Raw genomic sequence first — 26,004 nt, forward strand, 5'->3', positions numbered from 1 at the left:
TCTGTTGTCAGGGAATCAGACATGCCATCCATCTTGGAGAAGATGGAGCAGCAACATTCAGACAAAGCTCAATGAACCCACGCTGGCAGGATGATAGTAGATAAATTAAGCATAGTGTGAAGTATGTCTTTCCTTGGTTTGAATGAGGTGACCAAAATGTGTTCCTAATTGGCAAAACGAGATTTAGTACCTAAGAGAAGTCCTGAGAAAGCACAGCCTTAATCTCCAACTGACTTCTCTTATTTACAACATTTATCCATAATGGCTCTTTTTGCATCTTTTCAGCTTTCCAGCATTTTTGCAGGTGAGGAAAACAAGTGAAGCACAGAAAAGAAAATGGTAAACATACAGAGAGTACATAACTGCCTATCTGAATAACCACTTAAGAATGGGATTCTCCCCATCCCTATTCTGGCTTCCGAAAGGTTGTGCCCCTCTGCCTGACAGCCTGGTGCATGGATGCCTAGAGGAAGGTGACGGAGAGTCGGTGACGAAGCAGGGATAGATTCCACGTTTCATGACTCACAGCCCCGTGCTTCCTTTCCATTTCTGAGACTGACGACTTGTTATGTGCAGATCCCACATAAACATTTAGAAGCTTCAAATCTGCAAGCCTGAGAAACTTGAGATAGTTTGGACTTGTGCCTGCATGGGAAGAGAGTTTTTCACGGAGAATAATTCACCAACTTTTTTTTCACCTTTGTATTTCTATTTCAGTGCTAAATATTGCCAAGGGCTTAATACTCGATCAGCTTCCAAATCAACACCAACACTGCTGTCCCCAAAAGACTATGTGGAGTTTCTGGCTCTTTTCCCTTTTTTAGGGAGAAAAATACCAGTAGAGGGACTTTGGGGGTTTATACTGCCCCTAATTAATTGCTTCTGAGCACATAATCAGCTAGGTGCACATTCACATTTGGAGTTGAATAAAAGACACTGCCTTACATTACTGATGTAATTTCTTCATTTCCATTCACATTCATTACCTCAAGATTTTTTTTTTTAAAGGATGGATGAATTTTGAGAATTTACTAGAAAGGGCATTTTTCTAAAAATTAAAGATACTAAATTAGATGGCACAAAGTTATAGAGGAAAAACAAATATTTCCCACAAACTGTTATGTAGATTAATTAAGCAATCTATATGGATTTTCTTCATTGGTTACTTGCCTTTTAAGAAATGACTGTTTTTATTTAACTTCTTTCTTGATTTTACACACTGTAGGTGATTATATACATTTGTTGCTACCCAAATTAAATCTTTTTGTATTATTTCTTTTGTATTTGTATAATGTATACGCCAAAGAATTCAGAGGGAGATTTTTCAAAGGCACAGAAGGCAGTTAGGTCCTCAATATGCACTGAATGTCAATTCATCTACTGATCAGATGTCTTTTAAAAGATAACAAAAACCAGAATGAGGCTTTGTCATCCAACAGCTATTTGTGTCTGCAAAAATCCTGCCCTTAATTTCTTTCTCTCTTATTAACTCTGAATTTCATACTGGGACTGATATCTTTAAAAGTCACCCGATCAATAGGAGTATGTATGATGACAAGTAGTTCTCTTATTTCAAGTACTACAAGTAGTCAATGAAATCTACTTTCATAAAAAAAATACTGATCTGTCAAAACCAAAACTTTTTGTGGAGATATATAAGAAGTGCAGGGGGTGTGTGGGGGGTGGGTGGGGGGAGATGGGAAAGAATTAGGGGGAGAGAGAGAGACACTTTTGACTTTAACATTTATTATACAAACATTACAAATAAGTGGTGAAAGTGCAAAGGTATGTGGCCTTCCCAGGAACTGAGAATGAAACTCTTGTCAATGACAAAAAACATCATGTCACTAGAGACTGAAAACCCCTCCCCTACGCCCCTCATTGGGTTTCACATGTAGGGCCATTTCTCCACCTTGCAGAGGGCCCCCTTGATGGCCCAGCACAACAAACTGGTCCACATTTTGTTGCAAGGTGAAGTGCCCAAATTCAAACATGACACACCTGCACCAGGAAGTCAATGAGTTGGAAGGCATCAATGGAGCCAGTCCCTGTGGGCTGGTTTTCAGATTTGCCTTCTTGGCTTGGTCCAATGGGAAATTGGCCAGGTAGATCACATTCACCTTAGCTGCTTGGTACAGAATAGAGATGTACTGTACACAGTTTCAGAGAAGTCCACATCTGGCATGTGAAAGGGGGTGCTGAAATCAGAAAAAAGTGTCTGCAGGCAGGAGCAGTTCAGGACAGCATCACAGACAGTCTGTTTTACCTCTGCCACACAAAGGGCGGCCACTGGATCAAAGTGGTGGACAAAAGAGCCCATGGCCAAAGCCCCATGCAGCAGCCACCACTGGAGATGGCAAGTTCTCTTGGTGATGGGCAACTTGCACATGGTGCAAGGTAGGCTTTCTCTGGTGTTGCTGCCACTAGGCACCACCTCCATGTCATGTCAGGACAGATGGCAAGGACACAGACATGATGCACTTTGATGGTCCATGTGTAAAGTGCCTTCTGAGACAGGATCTCAAGGTGGATCTCACCACTGTTCTCGTTGAACAAAGGGAGGGACAGCAGAGTGCTGGGCCCGCCATTCTCATTGCTGTCCACAGCCAGAGAAACAGGCTGTGATAGAGGGTGTTTGTTTAGTGAGCTGCCATTGGGGAAGGCCTGTTGTGTGCAGTGGTGGTCTTCTAAGGTGGCAACCACATTCATGGATAGGGTACCTTTCACTTCAGCCAAAAGGTATGAAGCAAAACAGAGTGCAGGCCCAGCCAGTCAGCCAGGGCTTTGGCCAAGACCCAGATAGCACAATCTGAGTCAGAGAGGTAGGTCAGCTTGATTCCTGGACCAAGAAAGCAATGAGGCTACCAGAGGCAAGGCTCAGTACCCCTTGCTGCAAGACCAAGTTATGGACCAGGGGCTCCTACAGCAGTTCTGGAAATCACAGGTGCCTGTCCTGGAGTCTCAGTCAGAGGTAGGTCTGGGTGAGACTGTGGTAGAAGGGCAGCAGGATCAGCCAAGGTGATAAGGATCCAACAGGAGAGATGTGGACAACATTGAGAGGGACCACAGGAGGGCCACCCGCATGATCCAGGGACAACAGGGCAGGCCCTACAATGAGAGACTGTGGGACCGGAACCTGTTCAGCCTTCACAAGAGAAGGCTGAGGGGGAACCTGGTGACTGTCTATAAACTCACTAGGGGGGACCAGAAGGGTTTGGAGAGACCTTGTTTCCCCTAGCGCCCCCTGGCATAACAAGGAACAACAGCCATAAGTTGTTGGAAAGTAGGTTTAGATTAGACATCCGTAAGAACTACTTCACTGTCAGGGTGGCTAGGAGCTGGAACCAACTTCCAAGGGAAGTGGTTTTTAAGAAGAGGCTTGATGCCTACATGGCTGGAGTCCTTTGAGCCCAGTTTTTCTCCCGCCCAGGCCGGGGGTCGGACTTGAAGATCTACAAGGTCCCTTCCGACCCTACTTCTATGATTCTATGATTCAACAGGAAAAATTCCCAATTCAGGTTGAGGCCCCCTACCCCACATAAAGGCCAGTTGTTGCTAGGGACGGCATTCCCCAGAAAAGAGCAGGCTATGAAGGACTTACAGGCAGAAGGAAGTTATCCTCTTCACCAGTTTGATTAGGTCCTGACCTGCCTCACTTGTGGACTGGTACAGGACAACCCACTGGAGCCAGCAGTGGCTGTTCTAGAAGTAGTCCATGAGGAGCTTCTGGAGCATTTTGAGCAGGGTACTGGCAAGTGTAGGTTGGCAGGTAGAGTGGCTGGGGCTGCAGCTGATGGCAAGTCACATAGCAGGAACAGGTCATCCTGGATGGTTCTGCCAGGTATGCAGTAGCTCTGGTTGAGGCATATAGAGGCCATTCCTGTTTTGAGCCAGTTGGCCTATACTATGACCAAGATCCCATTTTTTGTAGGATTCCCTTTTGAGTTTCAGCTCACTGATGAGATTTCTGTCCAGCTAGGCTTGCCTTCTGTTGTGTTTCCCCTTCTTCTGTTGCAGCGGGATAACTTCCTCCTGTACCCTTAAGAGAGCCTCTTTATGGTACATGTCAGGCTTCCTCTGCATCATAAGCTAAATGAAGGCAAAAAAACTTTGCAATTGGGATGCTGGGGAATTCCCTAGACTCCTTTTCCCTTCAGAGTTGCCTCCTGAGGGATTCTGCCCAGCATAGGTGACGTGTAGGTGGGGCACAGAGGGGAACGTGCTCCCCCTGAGGTTGGCTGGCACTGAAGCCACCAGCAGCTTCTGCCAACAGTCGCTGCCCCGCCCCCCCCACTTGCTGCTGATGCAGCCACCAGTGGCTGCAGGCAGTCCCTGCAGTCCCTGCTTGCTGCTCAGTGTCGCTGACAATGCAGATGGCAGCTGCAGGCGGTCCTCACTCACAGCCTGCCACTCACCCCCCTCTTCCCCTGCCAACACCACTACTGTCGCCTGCAGGCAGTCCCCACTCGCTGCTGCCATGTCACTGCCACTGACACTGCTGCCACCACCTGCGGGTGGTCGCCATGCCCCCTCAGCCTCAGGAGCATTTATGCTGCCCACCAAGTCTCTCAGTTTTTTAAAGTTTGCTTTTCTGAAGCCCAGTGTCATTATTTGGGTGCTCTCCTTCCTTCCTCACCTTAGAATCTTGAACTCTATCATTTTGTGGTCATTGTCACCCAGCTTACCTTCACATACTCAACCAATTCCTCCATCAAGAAGAGCTTCCCCCTTCACTGGCCTCTCTACAATCTGAGTGAAAATTATCCCCAACTTCCTCCAAGAACTTGCTGGACTGCTTGTGCACTGTTGTGTTTCCTTCCCAGAAGATATCCTCAAAATTAAGGTCTCCCATAAAAACCGTGTCCTGTGATTTGGAAATGTCTATCCCTTGTTTAAATAAGCTCTTGTCCACCTCCTTTTGGTTTGAAGACCCACAGAAGATGCCCACCATGACGTCTCCTCTGTTACTCTCCCCTCTGACCTTTACCCAGAGGCTTTTAACAGACCTATCTTCCACATTTTGGTACTACACTTCTGAACACATGTAAGTAGTCTTTATATACAGAGCAACACTTCCTTTTTTTTTCCCCCTGCCTATGCTTCCTGAACAGAAGCTATACCCATCTATAACTATACTCTAGTCATGTGAATTATCCTGTCAAGTCTCCATAATTACATCATAGTTCATAGGAATGCATAAAGCTGGGAAGATTTAAGTCTCTTTTCTTCTTCCTGGTACAGCACAGAGGCTTAAACTTTGGTTTTCCACATGGTGGAGAACTGCTCTAAACCATCTGTACATAGGTTCACTCTACAAAATACTGTGTAAATATTGTACAAAACATAACACAACATAAATACTGCATAAAATATTTATTATTTTATATAAAGCAGAACAGTTCCAACAGGATAAATTTAGAGACTATGACTCTAGAACCACAAATATTTGAAAGCAAATCCCAGCAGCCAATCCCCCCAGAGTACCCAATCTAAACACAGTTGTGAAAGTCAGCCCATACAGCCATTGTCCCTGCATTGTCTTCGTGTTGAAAAGACTCCTGACCAACCAGTAGAAACCAGCCCTAGGACACTGACACGCCTTCTCATAACATTTCAAAATATTTTAGTTTTGCCTGATGCAGAACAATTTTTCCACAAAATCAATTTCTGTACAATCTCTAGTGTGCCATTATGTCTATGCACATACTTAAAAGCTACCTGTTATGTATAAAAGAAATGGCTTAAAGAGCTAAATGGTACAAAACAGTGGTCTACCCTGCTCTAACATTTGGTCCTACTGACATACCAATGTATGAATAAGTTGTTTAATAATTACTGTGTAATTACAGCACTACTGATCCATGCTGAATTGAAATCCAATCAATGTCTTTTAAATGAATCGTTACAAATTTGTATAATTTACATAGTGAAATGGGCTGGCTTCATGGTAAAATTCATAAACCATATAAAATTCCTTAAAAAAAAAATCATTAAGCTAGGGTTATGGCTGCAAATTTATATCAATAGTACAAGAGGGAACTTCTTACAGGATTTGCTTCAAATTTCTCAGGAAAAATCTTGCAATAACATAAGATCATATATGAAAGAAAGGAGATGGTTAGTACAGAAGTGATATTCATATGTTTGACTCAAACCACATTTCATTTATTGAGCAAGTTGTCTATGTTCTGGCCTCCATTTAGCATGTGAACAATATACAGGTGACCCTTGCTATACATGGGGGATATGTTCTTGTATCCCCGTGAATGGCAAAGTCTGCACATAAGGCACTGCATTCATGAACATAGTGCCCCTGGTGGCTGGGGGTGGTGGTGGAAGCATGGCAGTGGCAGTGGCAGCCTAGTGGCAGCAAGTGCAGAGCTCCCAAGGAGCTCTTGTAAGTGATAAAGTGTATTTAAAATGTGGGTTTGGCATTTGTGAATATCTGAAACAGCGAATACTGAACCCACGAATAGCGAGGGTTCAGCTAGATGCACTGACGACCTCGCTCTGGATGTAGTGAGTGGGCTCAAACTGAAGTTATTTCCCTATTTTCTCTTAAACACCTTTTCTCTTATTCTCTTTTATTTTCTCATCAACACTAAGCTCTTGCAACCTTAGTGCCTTTCAACCCTTAGTCTTAATTGCAACTACTGAAAGGGCATGTCAGGCTTCCTCTGCATCATAAGCTTAAATAAAGACAAAAAAACTTTGCCATTGGGATGCTGGGGAACTTTAATTGCTCCCAGTGAAGACAACAAGGGAGCTGCTGAAACTTAAGGTTACATTCAAAGCAAAAGCATAATCCATAAGAAAGCAATTCTGGGTGTAAAATTAATATAAGGCTTGCCTGAAAGAGCTTTAAAAAAAGCACAGATGAAGCACTAGTTATATCACATAAAGAAACCCATTTTGTTCTCTGGCTTTATTTGAATGGTGCAGGATGTCTCCTTAAGTGTATTTCTCCAGTGTTGAACACAACATGACAAGACTTTAAGGAAGAATACACAGAGCACCAATACAGCATATTTTTAAGGGGTTTGAATGCCAGCATTTGAACAGAGAGGCTCTCCTGTGAAGCAAGTGCATGATTTTTGCAGCAACCACAAAATCCCTCAAGGCAGGGATTCCAAGAAGGCAGATCCAAGTGCAATACCTATTTGGGCTTTTAATTGTATTTAGGAACTTAGTCCTGGACCATGTCCAGCTCCCTGCTATTGCAGGCATATCAGCATAAGATCCTTTCCACAAATGTATTAATCTCTATCTTAGAAGTACTGAAGTTGTTGTTTAACCCTATACTCTGACTGAAAGGCTGTTCAAGAAGCTCACTACTCCAATGGTTAGGGACCTAATTTTCAGCTTAAATTTATTCATGGCCAGTTTGTACCCATTAATTTTGATGTCAACTTATGCCTTCAGTTTTCTCTCATCCCTCTGCTCAATGCATTTCTAGAGAACAATCGTATCCCCTTTAAGCCTTTCTTTTCCACTGCTAAACAAATCAGAGTCTTCCAAGTCTCCTTTTGTAAGACAGGCTTTCCTGATCAGTACCCTTTCCAGTTTAAGTTAATTTTTCTTGAACGTGAGTGACAAACACTGTGCACAATATTTGTAAATAATGGAATGATTATTAAACAAAAAACCTAAAACAAAAGGAATTCATATTTTCAAGATATGTCATTTCAAGGATACCATATTTGGCAAAACTCATACAATAATTTACTGATATTATTCCAAATGAATATTATTCTACCTTGGGGGATACTCCATTGAAATTTCAGTGTGCAGTTTGACTATGTCTATAGGTATCACACCTGAGATTTATATGTCTTCAGAGTCTCAGTCAGGTGACCATTTTTATGTTTTGTCTGATTAATTAATAATGCTTAGATTAAGTAACGGAAAATATGATAAAGCATCTTCATACTATGGAGAATGCTGCTGACTTCAGAGACCACAGCAAATTGAAGGGCCCTCCTGCTCTACAAATATCACTTCTAGAATGAGACTCAAGACATGTCTTTGATAATGAAAATTTACAGACACCATGAAAGCTTTCCAATCATTTTTAGGGAAAAGATATTCAGCTGCATCCTAGCCCTGGGGCCACCAGAAGTTGATCTGTCCCACAGAATAATAATTTCAAATTATACCTTGCTTCAATGGTCCTTTACAAAGCTGCTCTGGGATGAAGAATTACCAGAACACAGTGAATTATGGCCATGTTTTTTTACATCATATGATCCCTGAAGAGATAGGAAAGTTTTTGAAGGAATGTAAAAGAACAGTTACATGGTGCCTTACTATGCTAGTCCATCCTCTTGATTTTTAAGTGCATGTGGTTTCAAGACTCATGAGTAGGCCAGCTGATTTCCTGGTTAGCTGTTTTTATATTTATGTTTGAAAAACAGGAGAAAATTCTAATACACTGCGTATTGGGAAGCTGGTTTTAAATAAAACAGATAATTGTACGTATAAGTTAATTTCTCTAAGGACCACAAGACTTAAAATACATTTTTACTAAAATGAATCATCATGCATCAACTGTTGCACTCTCAGGTAACACAGGTTCATTTGCGGTGTACATTAATTTAGAACAATATTTAAATGCACGGTAGTTCAAACAGTTATCAATTGATGGCAAATGCCCAAAGACCAGGAGGACTTTTATTTGTGAACTGTCTGCCAGATATTTTAAAAGATCAATGTTCTAATTTTCTATGACCACTGATGTCTTTCAAGTTTAGCAGAATGAAAACTCTAGGTGTGTAGGATCTTTATTTATTTATTTTGGAGCTTTAACCCTAATTTTGAGTTTTAGATGCATCTCAAATGAATCTTGTAATCATAAATGTAGAAAAATTATATTCTAGACTTTGCTCATTTACTTGGATACAATAAATTGGCATGAACTTCCATGCCACTTCCAACGGCTAATGTTCAACTTGCTTTTTGGTAAAAATGGAAGGTAACACATTAATTTGGGGTAGAGGTAAAATAATGTAAAATTGTTCAAATCACAAAATGAGTCCCATCACTTTGTCATTTTATTACAGGCATATGTTTAAGCTTCATGTTTAAAAAACAGCTGTTACTGATACAAGATTTACATTTTCTAACTCAAAGAATTCAAATCAATACGTGATTGTTATATGGTAGTTGTTTTCATTTACTGAAACGGTGCCAATAACATTTATTTCCTTCTCTTTTCATTCCACAGGACAATTATGGAAACAAAATGAGTTAGTGGGTTTTTTCTTGGTATAGTATTTCAACTGAAAACTTTAATACAGTTCAAATCTTCAGATTTTCTTTTTATCTTTAACTAAAAATGCATGAAATCAAAATATTACAAAGATTAAAAAGCAGAATATATTTTTTCAGGGCAACCTAATTTAGTAAGGCTTTAGTAGCATGATTTCTTCAGTGGACAGAAAAAGTCACTGCTGTAAAGTATTTTAAACTAAAAATGGGAGTTAGAATAAACCATCTGTAATAATAAATTTGGAAAGGAAGTACATTTCTGAAAAATAAATTATATGTCTTTATGTCACTGTTTCAAATGTAACAAGCAATGCCTAGGCCTCTATTATTAACATTTTTAAGCTGGTTTTTTTATTTAAAAAAACACAAAACCCTAAAAAAACAGTAAGCTTTTATAAATCCTTGGTTTATTGCATAAAAACTGTCAAAAGCTTTTGAGAGCCCTCTGGGTCTTACATTTCTTAGTTTGACATATAACGCCATAGGTAGATTTAAGAGAAATCTGCTTAAATCACCTCCTATAAAGGTTTGGTGAAATCCCTTAGCATTTGGTTTCAGAGATGATTCAACACAGAGGTTAATTAGTGTTTATACTGTGGGCTCACTGAAAAGTTTCTCTACAGTTTTAAATCTGTAATCTATTTTTAGCTTTTGTTGCACTGAAGAAAAGATGATTTTATCCTCTTAATTTTCTGTGATTTACAAATAATTGCTGTAATATATAGGAATTCTAGAGCAAAGCTCAGCAAGAGTTTAAAAACACATATATATTTGCCTGCAACTTCCCACCATTTCTTCTGAATCTCTTTTTATTCTTAATTGATCTTACTAGAAAATTCTTAAGGTAGAAATAAACAAATCCTTTCAGGTCATTATAGTTTGGATATAAACTTCCGTTTGCTAAGTGAACCATTACACAGCAGCTCTGAATATGGCCCTAAACCTGCTTGCTTTATTATACAAGTAGCCCTATTTGGTCACCAAGTTTGAGGAGCAGAATTCAATTATGTATGTCCATATATTGGAAGACAAACTTTACTTACAGTGCCACTTTTAAGCAACACTGAACTATAAAATGACAAGAAATAAACCTTTTCAAGTTAAGTCTGCATACAGAGAAATATTAATTTGACCTGGAAGCAGAGAAGCATAGAATTGTTGTTATAGGTCATAGTCAAGGTCTATCTAGTCCAGTGTCCCATCTGATCCGAATCTCTAATAGTTAGAGATTGTCATAAACAACAAAGCGCAAATTTAGTAGCCCTTCCATTTTTTAAAAATCAGTAGTTATAATGAACCTGGCTATTTTCATTATCCATATAAATATATAGTTCCTTTAGAATATCGCTAAATTTTTGGTCTCAGCTTGCTGTCATATTGAATCCCACAGTCGTATATGTTCTGTTATAAAGCATTTTATGTATGTGTGTCAGATTTGCCACCATTTAATTCCACTGTTGATTTAATTATGAGATGGAGAGAACAGCAGTTCCTTATCTACTATTTTAAATCAGTCATTATCTTGTATGCTTTTACCATGTACCTCTCATGCTTCTCTTTTCTACATAAACAATCCCAAACTCTTCAATTCCTTTCCAGACGAGAATTTTTCATGCCACTAAGTCTCATCATTCTTTTCTTAACCCTCCCTCATGCTGCAATTTTATTTTTGAGACTAGGAGGCTGAACCATGTGGCCACACCACTGATTTAGAGAAGGCACCATAATAAAATAAGATCCAATCCTTTCTTTTATCGTACACAAAGAAATGATAAATTTTCATCACGGACGCAAATGTTGCCATATTTTTTCTCCTTTTTTGAATTTTACACAACTCCTTTTCTCACAGATACCTTATGGCAATGAATCCTACAGATGAATGATTTGTTTAAGAGATACAAGTACCCGTTTTATAGTTGTGCAACCTGAGTACCTGACAATTTTATAGTTGGGCATTTCTACTAGCACCATTGGGAAGAAGGTGCTGAAGATCTATGGTCTCCTTTCCCATAGGAGCCAGAACAAGTCAGGCCAGCAAAATCTCTAGGTGGAGTGTCTGTACCCCATGGGATTTTCTTTGGAAAGAACATGATGGCAGCAGTAGGCATGCACTTCAAATGAAAGAACAAGCTACGTGACTCTGCAGGAACCTATGCATCTCACAACTTTTTGGACCTGATCCACAAAGCCTATCAAAATCAATAGATGTCTTTCCAGTGACTTCAGAGGGCTCTGGAATCAGCTTTTAATACCTACAGAAACATGGATAAAAATAATATAATTAAAAATACATTTTCATTAATATAACAACAGACTGGAAGCTCCCACTTGTAGATCAGATACAGTAAAAAACAGCAGTCAGATTTCACTCTGATTTCTTTGTAGGGTTACTGCTTTGAGAATGATATAGTAAAATAAGAAGCTCTGGTGCCTTTTTTGCAGGTTCTTGGCCAACAGAACTAAGCCTGTGAACATAAAGGAAATTTCCCTGGAGAGCATATTTCTTTGTAGAGATGACAAAATGGGTAGACCAGCAGTGCTATTGAGCTAAAAGTTAGTGGAAACCTGCCATACAGCCAAACACATTAAAATACAATTTATCAGTCAATAAAAAAGTCCTCTTCAGAGTGTAATGATAAAACAGCCTATAAAAAGACTCACAGAACAACTGTGCACCCCAGTGGGGCAGCATGCATGATTTCAAACAAAATTTTAAATGACTGAAACCTGTTAATAGCAGCTACCTGTGGGATTGCTGTATTTGTGGCTGGTATAGTGGGTGGTCACATGCACAGTGATATTAATACAGAAAAACCCTTAGAGGGGGCTCAGATTTTATTGCCAGATGGGATTGGTGAACATGGTTAGCAAGTGACTTAATATGGGTTTCATTATAGCAATCTAATATTATAATATCAAATGATTATCCTGGTTTGAAAGGTACAGCTATAGCAGTTCCTGGATGTAATAGATCAAAACCTAATCCCCTCAAAAAATGGATTCATGATGCTTTATGCAGAAGATGAAAGAGATGATGTCATCTTTGAGACTGCATGCCTTTTCCCACTGCTGATGCATATGGAGCAATGTTAACAGCTAAGGGACAACAGCTTTTAGGCCATCACAGGCAGCAGTGATGAGAGTACTAGTATGAGAATATATCATGACGTGATGCTAACCCATTACTGCTTTTTCCATACGAGTGGGCACTATCTTTAATCTATGTGGATGAATAATGCATAAGGAGCTAAGTGTTCAATCTGTGTATGTTTTGTGAAGCTCAAACACGTGTTCAAGTGAAGGAATCTCTCTCAGTCTGTACTCAAAATTCAATTTGCACTTTGTCATTCCATTTGCAGTATACAGGTGGGAAATGTGTTAAATGCTTCATTGTTTTGCCACGTAGTCTGCTGTTTAGTTAAATTATTTAACAACGCAAAAATATTGTGACTCAATGCCCATAATAAAGGTGTATCACATTTACTGTTAGCTATACTTACAGAGAGAACTAGATTCAGATGATCTTACATATAGTGTCATGTAACAAATTCATGGATATTAACAGAATGACAGTGAAAATACATATACAGTCTTTGGGTTTAAAAACAGAGTATTATCGCCATTCTCTACAACAGTAGTAGTTCTTAGAGAACAAGTAGTCTATATACATTAGGGACCATTAAATCAATCTTGCAAACCCCTCATGAACATTTACCAGCAGCAGCAGATCTGCCCACCCACTCTTCATGTTATTGATAGTGGTGACACTACTATAGGGGCTTTCCTTATGCATCACAATACTTATTTTGGAAAACATTGTTTTTCTGATGCTGCTTGAAAAGGAAGGCTAGCTTAACAGAATCTTGTGCCATAACTAGGACTCCTATACACTTTGGAGGTGATAAATGGCCAAGTATTTCCTACAGAAATATTCCTATAGATTAGTTCCTATACAGCATGGAAGGTCTGCATACAATACTTCAGGAAATATTAATTTAATGACAGTTACTATACATAAATCTAGGCTGTCTGGAATTTCAGAAGGGATATGCAGTGACGCATCAGTTATATATTGTAAGGGTGACTCAGCAACACACATTATTACCTTTTAATTTCAAATCAGAAAGACTTCATTTAAAGCCTTTTAAAACAGTATTAATTTCTTTTTTTCCCCCTTACATCGCAGACAGAGCTCAATTTATTAAAATATTAAGATAGCAGTTTGGGTGTGAATCAGGACACAATGTAATCAACAAATATAAATTGAGGGCATGGTCTGATGCTTACTGGCTTGCAGGAATGTTTGAGACAAGATCATAAGCATGTCGCACTAACCATAAGTTCACAGTTGGATGCTTATTGAATAAAGTAGTTCTGTTTTGCTGCAGTGATTAAATTAGCACAAAAAATACTGCTACATCTCTCACACACACCTTGTTTCTTCCTCTTCCAAATGCAACCATTGACCTTTTCTGCCGCTGTTTGTGATTATTTACATTTTGTAATCATGACTGGTACTATAGTAAGGATTTTTAGACCATTTGTCATCCCAAAAGATCTGACACCAAGATACATGTATGAATGGATCATTTAATCTGCCATTAAAAGGAAGTCATTTCTGAATAGTTATATGGCTGCTGTTTAATAGTGTACAACAAACAATGAAAGAGACTTTCTCCCGTACAGTTAATGCTCTTGAAAAGGCATCAATTTACCCATTTGCAGTTATCAAAGGTATATGAAGTATTTCTCATCCTGTGTAACTACTATAACAGCAAATAGATAACATGTTGGTTACTTCTGATAATAGCATGGGTTCTTCAAGATGACTGCATGGATGGATCCTGATTATACTTCAGCAATACTTAAGTTGCACAAGCTCAGGCCTCTTTCATAGCAGTGTACGCTCTCTGCCTCTAGCTCTCACTGAATATGGTACAGTAGCTCCAACAGCTTCTCTACTCCTTGCACTAAATTGGAAATTTCTAATAAGATTCAGTAGGCAAGGATGGGAGGAGTATAGAACTGTATAGGTTATCAACTCAAAGAAAACCACAGCTACTTGCCTAAGTTACTCATACTTTCCTTCTGGAGTAGTGTCTGCACAGTTCTGTTTAGAGTGGCTGACAGTCTCATACCTGAAAAGATGGGTCTTGAATAAATCTTATAGAACTGCTCTACCAATCTGAGTTCCTGCTCTAGTATTCACACCTAAGAACCAAAGCTGTGTAAATGCATACACAGAAATATAGTCATGAAGGATGCAAATCTATCACAGAGGCAACACATATCAATAAAAGTCTTAGCCTCTTTATTCTTTTGCTCTGATATAATGGTTCAACTGTTTCTGATGATGAATTCCTTCTTAGCTAGCAAATGTCATAATTAGCTCTCCAAATCTGGAATATAACCAATACATCTGGATTCTAGCCTGGAAAAATCTACCACCACATATGCCGTTTTCTAGACGTGAAGCAGTGGACTCAGATTATTAAGACCAGACCTGTGCAGCTAAACCTAAAAGAAGAGCCCAGAAGAAAGTGAGAAATAAAGTATTCTTATCCGTTTTGAGGGACATGATGTCTACAACCTATTTTTCTCAACGTAACATATATGAAGGTTGAGTTTAACCACACAGTGGGTACATCTAACATGGGCGCTTTACCCTGGAGTTGACTAATTAGCTCCACAGTAAAGCATCACAGTCTACACATGCACTGGTATTAGGGTGCAGTAAATTAATTAAGTCCTCTCTAGGACAGCACTGTCAGGGACAGTACTATCCTATGATGGAGTAATTTACTCTGCTAAAACACACTTGTAGATGGTGACAGGGGCTGGCTGGGACATGAGGGTGCTAAAGTGTATGGGCTGTCTGCTTCTTAGCCCTACACTTCAGCACCTTCATGCCCCAGCCAGCCTTGACACCACCTGACACTGTCACCTGAAGCCTGGGGCTGACCTCCTGCCAGCCAAGGGATGTGGAGAACCTGGAGAGAGTCCAGAGGAGGTCACTTGTATGGTCGGGGGCCTCTGTGGCCAGCCCTATGAGAAGAGGCTGAGGGACCTCAGTCTCTGCAAGAGGAGACTGAGGGGGGATCTTGTGGCTGCCTACAACCTTATCAGGGGCCACCAGCAGGGACTCGGGGCAAGTCTGTTCACTAGGGCCCCCCCTTGGAGTCACCAGGAACAATGGCCACAAGCTGAGGGAGGATAGGTTTAGGTTGGATATTAGGAAGAACTACTTCACTGTAAGGGTGGCCAGAGCCTGGAATAGGCTTCCCAGAGAGGTGGCACTCTCACCTTCCCTGGAAATCTTCAAGAGGAGACTGGATAGGCACCTGGCTGGGGCCTTATGACCCCTCCACCCCCAGTGCTCCTTCCTGCCCATGGCAGGGGGTTGGACTCGATGCTCTGTCTAGGTCCCTTCCGACTCATTGATTCTATGACTCTCTGCCTGGCTCAAACTACTGCAGTCCCAGGTACATGTGTAAATGCTGTGCCCAGAAGCAGTTCTCTCTGTGCTGCAACCTGTGCTGGAGTTTATTATGCTGCCTTAATGGCATGTGTAGATGCACCCAGTTATTACTACTCCAAAATTTCTTTACTTTATTGAGGAGAGAATGCATTCTTCAGGCTGCTTCATCTAAATTATACAATACAAACAATGAAACTTTTCTTGGACCAAGAAGTGAATCAGCTAGAGTTCTTGAAATGTTTTGAAGTTCCAAGTTGAAAAGGAACTCTCTGGTGGAATGAGACGCAGAAGTGGGTATCACTGGACTCGTCATCCTCCCATTCTCAGTCAACTGCTGGCAAGAAACTTGCTTTGAAGTTTTCTTTCCTGAAGGAGTTTTTGGTTTGTTTGTTTGGGTTTTTTTTTAGAGAAAACAGCCATTCTTTTTAAACATTAGTCCGTGTACTGATTTTTATGCTTACTAAAACACTCTGAAAATTAATGCCCCACAGCGAACAGTTGGCAAGCTCTTTCTTAAGGTACCTGAATCTTTTCATAATCTTTTTCCTATTACTTATTAAAAATAGGACAAATGTATTCCACCATTTTATCCATTTCTTATTGCAAAAAAACCATATCAACTTCATAAGCTACAGTCATAAATGCAAATTTTTTTTTTGAGGATTACAGCATTTGATTTATAGAATGTAATATTGCATGAGATACAAGTTTTAGCAGTAAATTGAGACTATTTTTTTCCTACAGCAACAAAGTATGGAATGATGCAAATTCCGTGTTAGTGGCTAGAGTTAAGGTTTGGCCCTCTGGGCAGTTTCACAGATTTGTTTGTAGGAAAGTGCTTTCTGTTTTAAAAGAAAATTGTGTTAATTTAGAAGCAAAATTTGCATATTTCAACAAGGACTTTTCTTTTCTCTATTGACTCCTTGCCTTGTTCCTTTGTAAATGGAACCTTTTATGCTTGGTTCATACCATAATACCACTTGTTCCCTGAAGAAGAAAGGATTTAATGAATCATAAAATTCATGTTTTACTTATAGAAAAGGTTTAGTTCTTTTTCTTTTTAAGTATACCACACAGTGGAAAACCACATAAATAGTGCTAAACACTAGATGAATTGGGCCCATAGATGGCAGAGTGGGACCACCAATATACACATGCAATCCCCCCAACTCTCAACACACACACAATGAAGGGGCACCTTGGGAAGCTTTTCCAATTTATCTGCCCATAAACAGAAAATAGATTTGGAAAATAACATATTTGAAATATACTAAGGATTTAGATCTGAATAATTAGCAAGTTGCCATTCATTATTAATTCATTGGAACCACTGGCTTGCTTTGGGATCAAGGGGGTTTTTTTGGGCGGGGGGCAATTTTCAGTCTTTTCATTTTTAGGTGATAGCCTTTTTTTAGTATTTACCAATAAAAGTCAATCTAGTTTATACACTTTTAGACATAATCCATTGTGTTCCTCAGTGAGTAACATGGTAAACTGTACAACATTTACAGGAGCCATAGGTTTGGGTAAGCAGACAAAAATATCAGCTTCATATGCAAAGCTTTTTTTGATTTACTTCCCAGCTTCCTACTTCCCATGAATACAAATGATCATAACCAGCTCCTTTAGCTGCTCCTGTCCAAAGCAAGTGAGGATATTCTCCCTCTTTGGAAAACAAGTACCACAGGCAGATTTTTCTTCTATTCCTCCATCCAGCTGGTACTGCTGTCCTATAGCTGTGCAACTCTCTTAACCCACTCTCACCATCACTTCAAACCAGCTTTCTGTACCCACATGAAGAGATTCAGTACCTTATAATTCTATCATCTCCATGCCTATTTTTGCTTCCCTCTCAATTTAAGCCTGTATTTACACTTCACTGACACCCATTCTCCCCTTGCTAGCAGAGCACATAATCCTATGTTAAGTATGCTTCTATTTTTTAGTAGCCTTACTTTAAATCCTTTTACAGAATAGTTTTTGACATTGATACTAGTACAAGAGAATAGTACTAGAGTCTGCCTTTAAAAGAGGGTGGTGGTGCTGAGCTACTGACTTGCGATTTACTTACTAAATATGAACCTGCAGTTGAGGAAAAATTCAGCCTTCTTAACTGCTGTACAGAAGTACCTTTTTAAAAATGCAGATAGAAGTAGCCAATTAGCAATTACTCAGAGACATTGGGCAATTTGCCAATACCTAATAGCAGAGGTGTGTAGTCTTTTACATTCAGAATTTGAAGCTCTTGTACTATAGCAAGGCTTTGTGACAGAATCCTGATAAAATCGCTTTGTCTTCATACACTGATTGTGGTTTTGCATAAGAACACAGAAGGACATCCAGCAGGGGCTCCCTAATCTTCCTAATTATTGGCAGCTTGTCTAATGACACTATTCTAACCACTTTACAGCTCATTTTGCATTGTTCTAATGCATTCATGCTTTATTTTTTATTAATATACACTTAAATAAGATATGATGGTCTAACTTTAATATATATTCAGTAACATTGTGATCAGATTATATTTAGCTGTACATTAGATGATCAAATATATCTGTTAACCATCTATTGTTAAATCTCCCCCTCTGAACAATGGCCTATCTACTATAATAGTATTTTTCCTATTTCTCTCATTCTCATCAAAAGAGACTGTAAGTATCCTTTAGAGAGATAATTCTCTCTGATACTTAATCAGTCCTTAAGGAATTTTGCATGAGAGTGTTTCTCATGTCACATGACTATGCAAAACATGACACAGGAACAAATGATTTTTCCCTGGAAGTCCAATTATTTACAGGTTTCTCTCGATTTATACTATATATGTGTTCCCGGAGAACGGCACATAAGTTGAATTTGCATTAAGCAAACCCACTTTACACTGTGGTAAGGGAGGGAGGGAGTGAGGCTGGGACTAGGGAAGGGGGCTGCACTGAGCTCCACTTTTCCCCACTCACCTTTGCTCCTGGGCTGTGCTGTGCCCTGGTGCAAGCAGCTGGCACCTGTCACTTCCAGGGCTGCTGCAGTCAGGACTGGAGTGAATGGGGCCATGGCCCCTTCCCCACAGACTTATCTGTTTGGGTGGGGAGGCATCTATGCCAATCACATAAGAGCGAATTTACCTCACATAAAATGAATTATGGGTTTAAATATGCTCGTCACATAAGAGCGAATTTGCATAAAAAGAGCCCATATAAATCGAGGGGAACCTGTACTTTTATGCACTTCATTGGCTGTTGACCAACCATAATTTGATTTATCTTCATTTGTGAAACAATAGCATATTTTATTTGATATATGATATTTAATTTGATGTGATAGTAAGATATTTTGTTCTGTTGTATGATACTCAGTTCCACATTCCTTACACACTCCAAACTCGTAGTGAAGCAAACCAACCCCACAGATGGCTCACATACATTGTATAGAGGGAAAGCAGATTCACTGTTCTTACCTGAAAAGAAGTCAGGCCAAAAAAACCTGGTTTTCATGTGTACATGGAGGAGATATGTATCCCTTGTGCAATCTGCTATACATGATCATATTGCCTAGCATCTCCACCCCTAGGCACCCACACGTGTGCACACATGCATACAGGCATACACCTCTGAATCAGCGTCCATAATATCTGAGGGTGCAAATAAGCATTTACTGCACCTGGTCTAGGTGTAGGTGGCGTACTTTAAGGAGTTTGCTGCTGCTGGGAGCAGTGTGTGCAGCAGTTTGCTGCTTGCAGGGGCTGCACAGGGAGCCTGGGGTAAGTAATGAGATGGGGGAGCGGTTTGGTGGAATGGGGGGTCATTTATCTGCACTTAGGGGATTGTGGGGGACAGGTGAAAATAACTCAGTCAGGGTTGGGGCTGGGTGGGGGATAGCACAGCCCTAGAACACAGGTAAGTGGCTGGACTTTTCCAGCCCCAGGGCTGGGCTGCAAACGCCTACAGGCATTCCAGAGATAGGGTTAACTCTTCTCTAGATTGAGTTACCCCAATCTCGATTTAAGTTAATGCACCTACTCAGGTGAACTAACTTAGATCAGGCATGCCATTTTTTGGGTAATTCAAGCTCTCTGAACGCCTGTACAATCAGGCACTTAGATTGGCCTAACTCTAGTTACATGGATCTAAATTTAACACCTGTATATACCCAAAACTGTACATAAACTGGGGATGTATAGAACCATTTCATTTACTGAACCCATTCCTGTCCCCACTGAACTAGCGGTGAATTGGGGCAGAATTTCTTTTCAAATAAGGATGTCACATTCATTTATAAATGATCATTTAACCTGATTTTATTTACCTAGTTTATACCCACCCCAAATTCTATGCATGCAGATAAATTTCAAATACATCCAAGTGGTTTAATGCAGACCCACTGCTGGCTCAGTCTCTCTTCTGTTTGCTCTGCTCCAACAGAGCAAATGAAGTGGAAAGCCAGTTTAAACAGGGAAACTGGGCATACCTCATAGAGTGGAATTTTCCACATGGCACAAAATTGTAGCAACAGGCTTTAGGCCGCACCCCGACAAATTACAGAGTCCCTACAGGTCTGTAAATTGGGCAACAGGGGATCAATGCCACAACTCCCCCACTGCCAAATTTCTAAACCCACAGGCAGCCCTATGGGCCAGATGACATGATACTGGGGGCCGGATCTGGCCCACATGCCAGAGTTGAGCACCCCAATCTAGTTATGTCCTGAGTCTTGAGGTTTACAAAGAGAGACTTTATTTGTAGACTCATAATATTTTCTAAGTAAAATATACCAATTTTGAGAAATTGTTTATGTATTTTTAAATTCTGGTTTTTTACCATAAGATCTGTTATGTTAAGAAACAACAAAAAATACTCATAATTAAGATGATAAACAAAACATATTTCTAGATATCACCAAGATAGCTATCAAGACTAATCAACTCCAAAAGTATTGCAACTACAAATAAACTTCTAAAATATAAAAAAAGATGGTAATTCTAACTGAATATTAAAGAGCCACTCCATACAAAAAAAGGACATTAACCAGCATTATTCTGCTTTGTCCAACACAGTTCCTTCTACATTTACATGAAGATGAAGCTTTAAAATTCAGATATGAATTGGTCCATAGTTTTGGATAAATTTTTAAAAATAAAATGTGAAGATTCATTTATGAGAGTGAATCTCCATAAGCCTAAGTCTAGTTTATCCATGTTCAGTTACTGCCCCCTTGCTCTGACTGTAACCATTTATTTTGCTTAGTTTTTATTAAAATCTTAAGAGATGGATATTTTTTATTCTGTTGGCACAGATTTTCCTGCTTTTACCAAGAACTTTGATATTTGCATTTTTAGTGTTCTGTAAAGCATTGACTTCCTTCAATACTTTTCTCCACTTTCAAAATAAAGATCCTTCTAAAGCATAATATAAAATCTTCATAAAAGTGATAGTTAGGTAGATACAACTGCACTAAATGAATTTATGCCTTTTGAAGAAAACCAGAAAAAATCTACAGAATTCCTCTGCTATTTCATCTGTAACTGCAAAAAAACCACATGCAACTAGGGACATTTTGCCACATATCCACATTACTTACGGTTGAGAGGCAGGCTGGCATTGGTCATTCCTAGCTTGTTGGCAGCGACACATGTATAGTTGCCAAAATGTTCCTCTGTCACATTGGTGACACTAAGAAGTGATCTTGTATTATAATTTTTAATAGTAATTCCTTGTTGACCATTTATCAGTCTAGAAGGCAAGAGGAAAATCTTCTGTAAATCATATGCCCTAAGCACTGATGTCTCCATTTTCTTTGCTTAATTATGAACATGACTGTCAATACAAGAAATCATTCACAGGGTGGAGAAGATGCCAGTAGTACAAAGCTAACAAAGCCAGATTTGGGGAGCACTGGCAAAGCAATAGTAGGATGGTTTCCCCTGGATGTGATATCCTGCCAATTTGTTCTATATTCTAAGAATGGTAATAAGATGTAATACACACTTTGCTCTTCACTACCGTTACCCTATATAACTGACCATATGGTATTCCAATAGCCCTATTTTCTTAATCTGGCACCTTAATCAGAAAGAGAAAATGTACATTTGGATTCTAACATCTGTACTTAAGTGTTTAAAATGAATAAAGTGCATGACTGATAGTCTGAAGGAAGCATTTTGGAGCCAACGTCAATTGGCAAGTTTGAAAACTGAGCATAGATATTACAGAGGAAAGTCATCCAGTTACTATAGCCTGGTCACAACAGTATTTAGATAACTTAGCCTTGAGCCATGCTTCCCTTCCTTCTTTCTGCAGCACAAAAACTGGAAACTAGTGGGGATTCCCCTATGTTGAAGTCATCTCTGGCCTCTGAGATGCAGGGTAAAATAACTTCTGTAGTGACTTGTGTGAGGCTCACAATATTTGGCCCCAACTGAGATATATTACTCCAAATAAGGCTTACTCATTTCATATTTTTGTTTGCATTGCTATTGCAGGTGAGACTCAAACCTTCTTCTAGCAGTTTCACATGACAAGAACTAAAAGAATCATAGAAATAGTCACATTTTTTCAAAAATAGCACTGAACAAGGCTCTTCATTTGTAGACTCCCTATGCTGAATCCAAAATCTCAAGACCATATGGTCATAATACAACCAGTGCTACAAAAAAGCAGCTAGATATGGATGATAAAAATAACCACCTATGCTTGATTACTCAGAGAACTGCTTATATTTCATATTAAGAGCAGAACTTCGGCTTCTATAAACATTTTTCTCTTTAATTTTGATATCTCGAAGCAGAACATCATAAATTCAGAAGAGGGATGGAATCTTTTAGTATTCTGCCTCAAAATGCAAATCTGTCATTATTAATGGTACATCTGCATATTGATTATTGAATATTTTCCTGAATTACATTAATACTTCTATTTTTCATTTAATCACCATACTTCATTGCATATAAATTAGTTTTTCCAATTCTTGGTGTACTTTATATTTGCAGTGAAAATCAACACTTTAATAGCTTTGTCCTGTTTATACCTGCTGGCAGAGTATATAGGCCAATTCCACATACTGGAAAAAGAACAGCTCAAATCCTAATGGCTATATGTTGCCTCATGGGCACTGCAATTTCACGAACAAACTAAGTTGTGTTATTCTGAGAAACACAACGGAAATTTTGGTTGGTTGGCTGGGGGGGGTTGGGGGGGCTGGGGGGAGGGGAGGAAGGGGTAAGGACTATACTGAATATTTAATTTTTTTTCTCAAGACTTGTAAATTGCAAAACATTGTCCTTTCACCTTAAAAAGTGTTACTCAAATAGCTATTTTCTTACCCATTTCAAAGCATTGTTACTTTCTCTTTGTATAAAGCTATAAGAAAAATATGTAAGAATGAAAAGCTTCTGTTTCTGCAGAGCTGGGTTCACCTAAAATTAACCAGTTAGCTGTGGAAGTTTATATTATGTTTGTGTTGTCTCCTATATCCAGTATGCTCTTCAAAGTATTGGTGCTCTTTAGCCCAGCAAAGAATACTTCCACTGCTGTAGTGATCAGCAGCGATTACTAATGAAATCTTTGTTTGGAGGACTTTGCATCTTCTGTTCCCCAGCATTCAGGTTCTACTCCTAAGCACTGGGGAACGGCACCTAAGCTGATGGTCCTAGGAGTCAGCTCTGCCAAAAGTAATTGCTTATTCAGCAGTTTTGGTTTTTCCCAACCTTTCCAAACATGTCTCCTTATGTCTCCTCTTGGGCTTCCCAACTTTGTGAGCAGCAGAGTTCAGCTGGATCTTTTAGATTTCCAGGCCCCAGCTCCATATTAATCTATCCCTTATTTCCCCATATTCGGTCTTCCATTTCGTACCCAATCCTCCTCATACTGTCTTCAGTTTTTTTCCACCCTCTCCAAGGCTTTTCTCCCTTCTCCCTACTTCCTCTGTATATACTGCCTCCATAGTCTCTGTTCCTCAGCCCACAAGCTTTACTTGTTGCTGTTGTTAATTTTTGTCTGCTCACAGATTCACTTCTAGCTTCATTACATCCTCTGCAGTCCTCCAGACCTCTTTATGATTTGTAGCTTCTGCTAGTTCCACTTAACCTCTTTTCCTTTCCCTCCTCCTTACTGTTCTTAAAGTTTCCTGGCTCTGTCTCCTTCTATTTTTTTCTCACACCTCCACAACAGATAAATCAACTTTTCTAGTCTCCTGTCTCTCGTTGCTTACATTCCCTCCCTCTCTCTAACTCTTCTAGCTTGGTTCATTGTCTTCTGCTACTGTTCAGTCTCTATCATCTTCATCTTCCTGGCTTTTATCAACCCCGAACTCTGCTGTCTCCCCAGTTCCTATGCAACCAAATGTTCCTGTCCCTCATCTTCTACTCATCCCTGTGACACTGTGTCCTCTAACCCTTGCCCCACCTCTGCCTGTTGCCACCTCCAAATCCTCCTCCTGTTATAGCTTAGACTGCTAGCCTTACACAATCGCGTTAATTGCAAACCCTGTCCCTCACATATTGTCACCCTGAAGTACCTATGTCCACTACCCAATGATCCTGAGTTCTGCTGCCCTTTGGTACTCTCCTCCATCATCTCTTGCACGTGGAGGGGGAAAAGGTGATAATGCTACTGCAAGATGGAGGTAGAGGCCAAGTATGCTTCTTTAGACCCTGAGACGGTCTCAAGAAAAGGAGCTAGATCCTTAGGCCAGGAATATTATGACCATCTAATCTTGCTTTCCACCTAACAAGGAAATTCTAAACAATAATTTCTAGATTGATTTTATACTTCTACTTGGCCTATATCATTTATTTCAGAAAGGTATACACTTGATTTTAACACCATCCTGGGAGTCTTGTTAGCCTGTTGTCCTTAAATGGAATGGAGGCTATATTATTCCTATGAGTCTCAGGGAAGTCATGGTTTGATTAAATTATGTTTCACCCACTCAAGTTGCTTGAACAGACAAGCTTTTCATAACTCACTCAAACCTTCTACTTTTTCCTCCATCCCTTTTCTATGTCACTACTTCCACCGCTGGTGATGTTCTCTCTCAACACATATGAATAGGTTTGCTGTAATTCACAGGTTTCTTAACAGCAACACAAAAACTGAACAGGGTCTTGTCGATATCACCCAACCGGTACTTAAAAGCTCTGAGTACCAGACAAGCTACATCCATTGTTTGTTTGCTGATCAGGAAAGAAGCATTACAGTGGTTTAAACTCAGTTATTTTCAGAAAGTTTTCTTTGCAGCTACAAGGGCTTCAAAATAAAATCTTAGATTCTACTGCCTTTACTCTCAAGTACCTCATTCCCTTGGGTGAAGTAGTGCTTTCAAGAGCCATTCATTGTCATTTATGTTCAGTTTATTGACTAAAATAAGTGTTTATTCCTCATGTCATTTTTTTATCAAGCTACTTCTTTAAGTGGAACTGCACATCAAGAGTTTACAACCATCTTATCCTTTCATTTACTCTGCCACACTACATTTGAGGACTTACAATACAATCTGATCTCACTCATAGTCTGGAAGTTATGCCTAGAACAGACCAGGAAAAATGATGCATCACTACTGGCTCCAAAGACCATCTTTAATCCCATATTTGAATAAAGTCATGATATTATAATATATTAAAATATTACAGTGAATTTGGTCTTTATTTTGATACCTGAAATGTACATCATGTTTACTTTATCGGTTGTAATGGAACTAACATTTTTTAAATTGAAGGCAGCCTCCCTCATGGTTGATTAATTTACAAACAAAACATTCTTGCTTAACCAAATAGCATACGTTATACACAGACAATGAAAAAGTGTGTCATTATGATTAAGACAAGCAACGAATTTGCCAGGAAAAAAAATACAAGTTTCTCCTTAAAGTCTCTCTCCATTTTCTGTCCATTTTTTAGAACCCAGTTAGAATCATAAACTTTTATTTTGAGGTTGCAAAATGGTGTGCTAAATCCATTCCAGAACCATGCCAGCTCTGTTATGAAATGCTATGGTTTAGGGGTAAAGCCAGGATTTAAAGTATAATGCAGAAAATTCTAGAAAACTGTTCTCAAGAGTTTTTTCCAATTTGATTACATTAATTCAGGAGCTGAAGTTACTGAAGAACGCATTAGCCCATGTGTTAAGTAAAGGAACTCACTGTAAGCAGGTTCGTTAGTGCTGTAAGTACTGCAACAGCTGCCTATTGGCTTCTGTGTGGAATATAAGGTATTGGTATTGACAAAGTGCTAAATTGTGTATAGATTGACTAGTCAAAGCCCACTCTTCTCC

At 39.4% G+C, this 26,004-nt stretch overlaps 1 protein-coding gene across 3 annotated transcripts in view; it reads right to left on the reverse strand.

Annotated features, from left to right (window-relative positions):
- NEGR1 (neuronal growth regulator 1) overlaps positions 1–26,004 on the reverse strand; it is a 658,921-nt gene that overhangs the window by 117,246 nt on the left and 515,671 nt on the right. The window contains exons 6-7 of one of the 3 annotated variants that reach the window (XM_090049617.1): positions 21,317–21,468; positions 11,387–11,519 (exon numbers count right to left, since the gene is read on the reverse strand). In XM_090049617.1, the coding sequence (XP_089905743.1) occupies positions 11,506–11,519; positions 21,317–21,468 (166 nt within the window). In that variant the 3' untranslated portion in view covers positions 11,387–11,505. Of the gene's footprint in view, positions 1–11,386; positions 11,520–15,265; positions 16,112–21,316; positions 21,469–26,004 lie in introns of those variants that run through there. The other 2 variants (XM_090049614.1, XM_090049615.1) reach the window with 2 other exon arrangements.

The sequence above is a fragment of the Crocodylus siamensis genome, chromosome 5, assembly GCF_052110815.1.
Source record: "Crocodylus siamensis isolate JL-2025a chromosome 5, ASM5211081v1, whole genome shotgun sequence".
NCBI lineage: Eukaryota > Metazoa > Chordata > Crocodylia > Crocodylidae > Crocodylus > Crocodylus siamensis.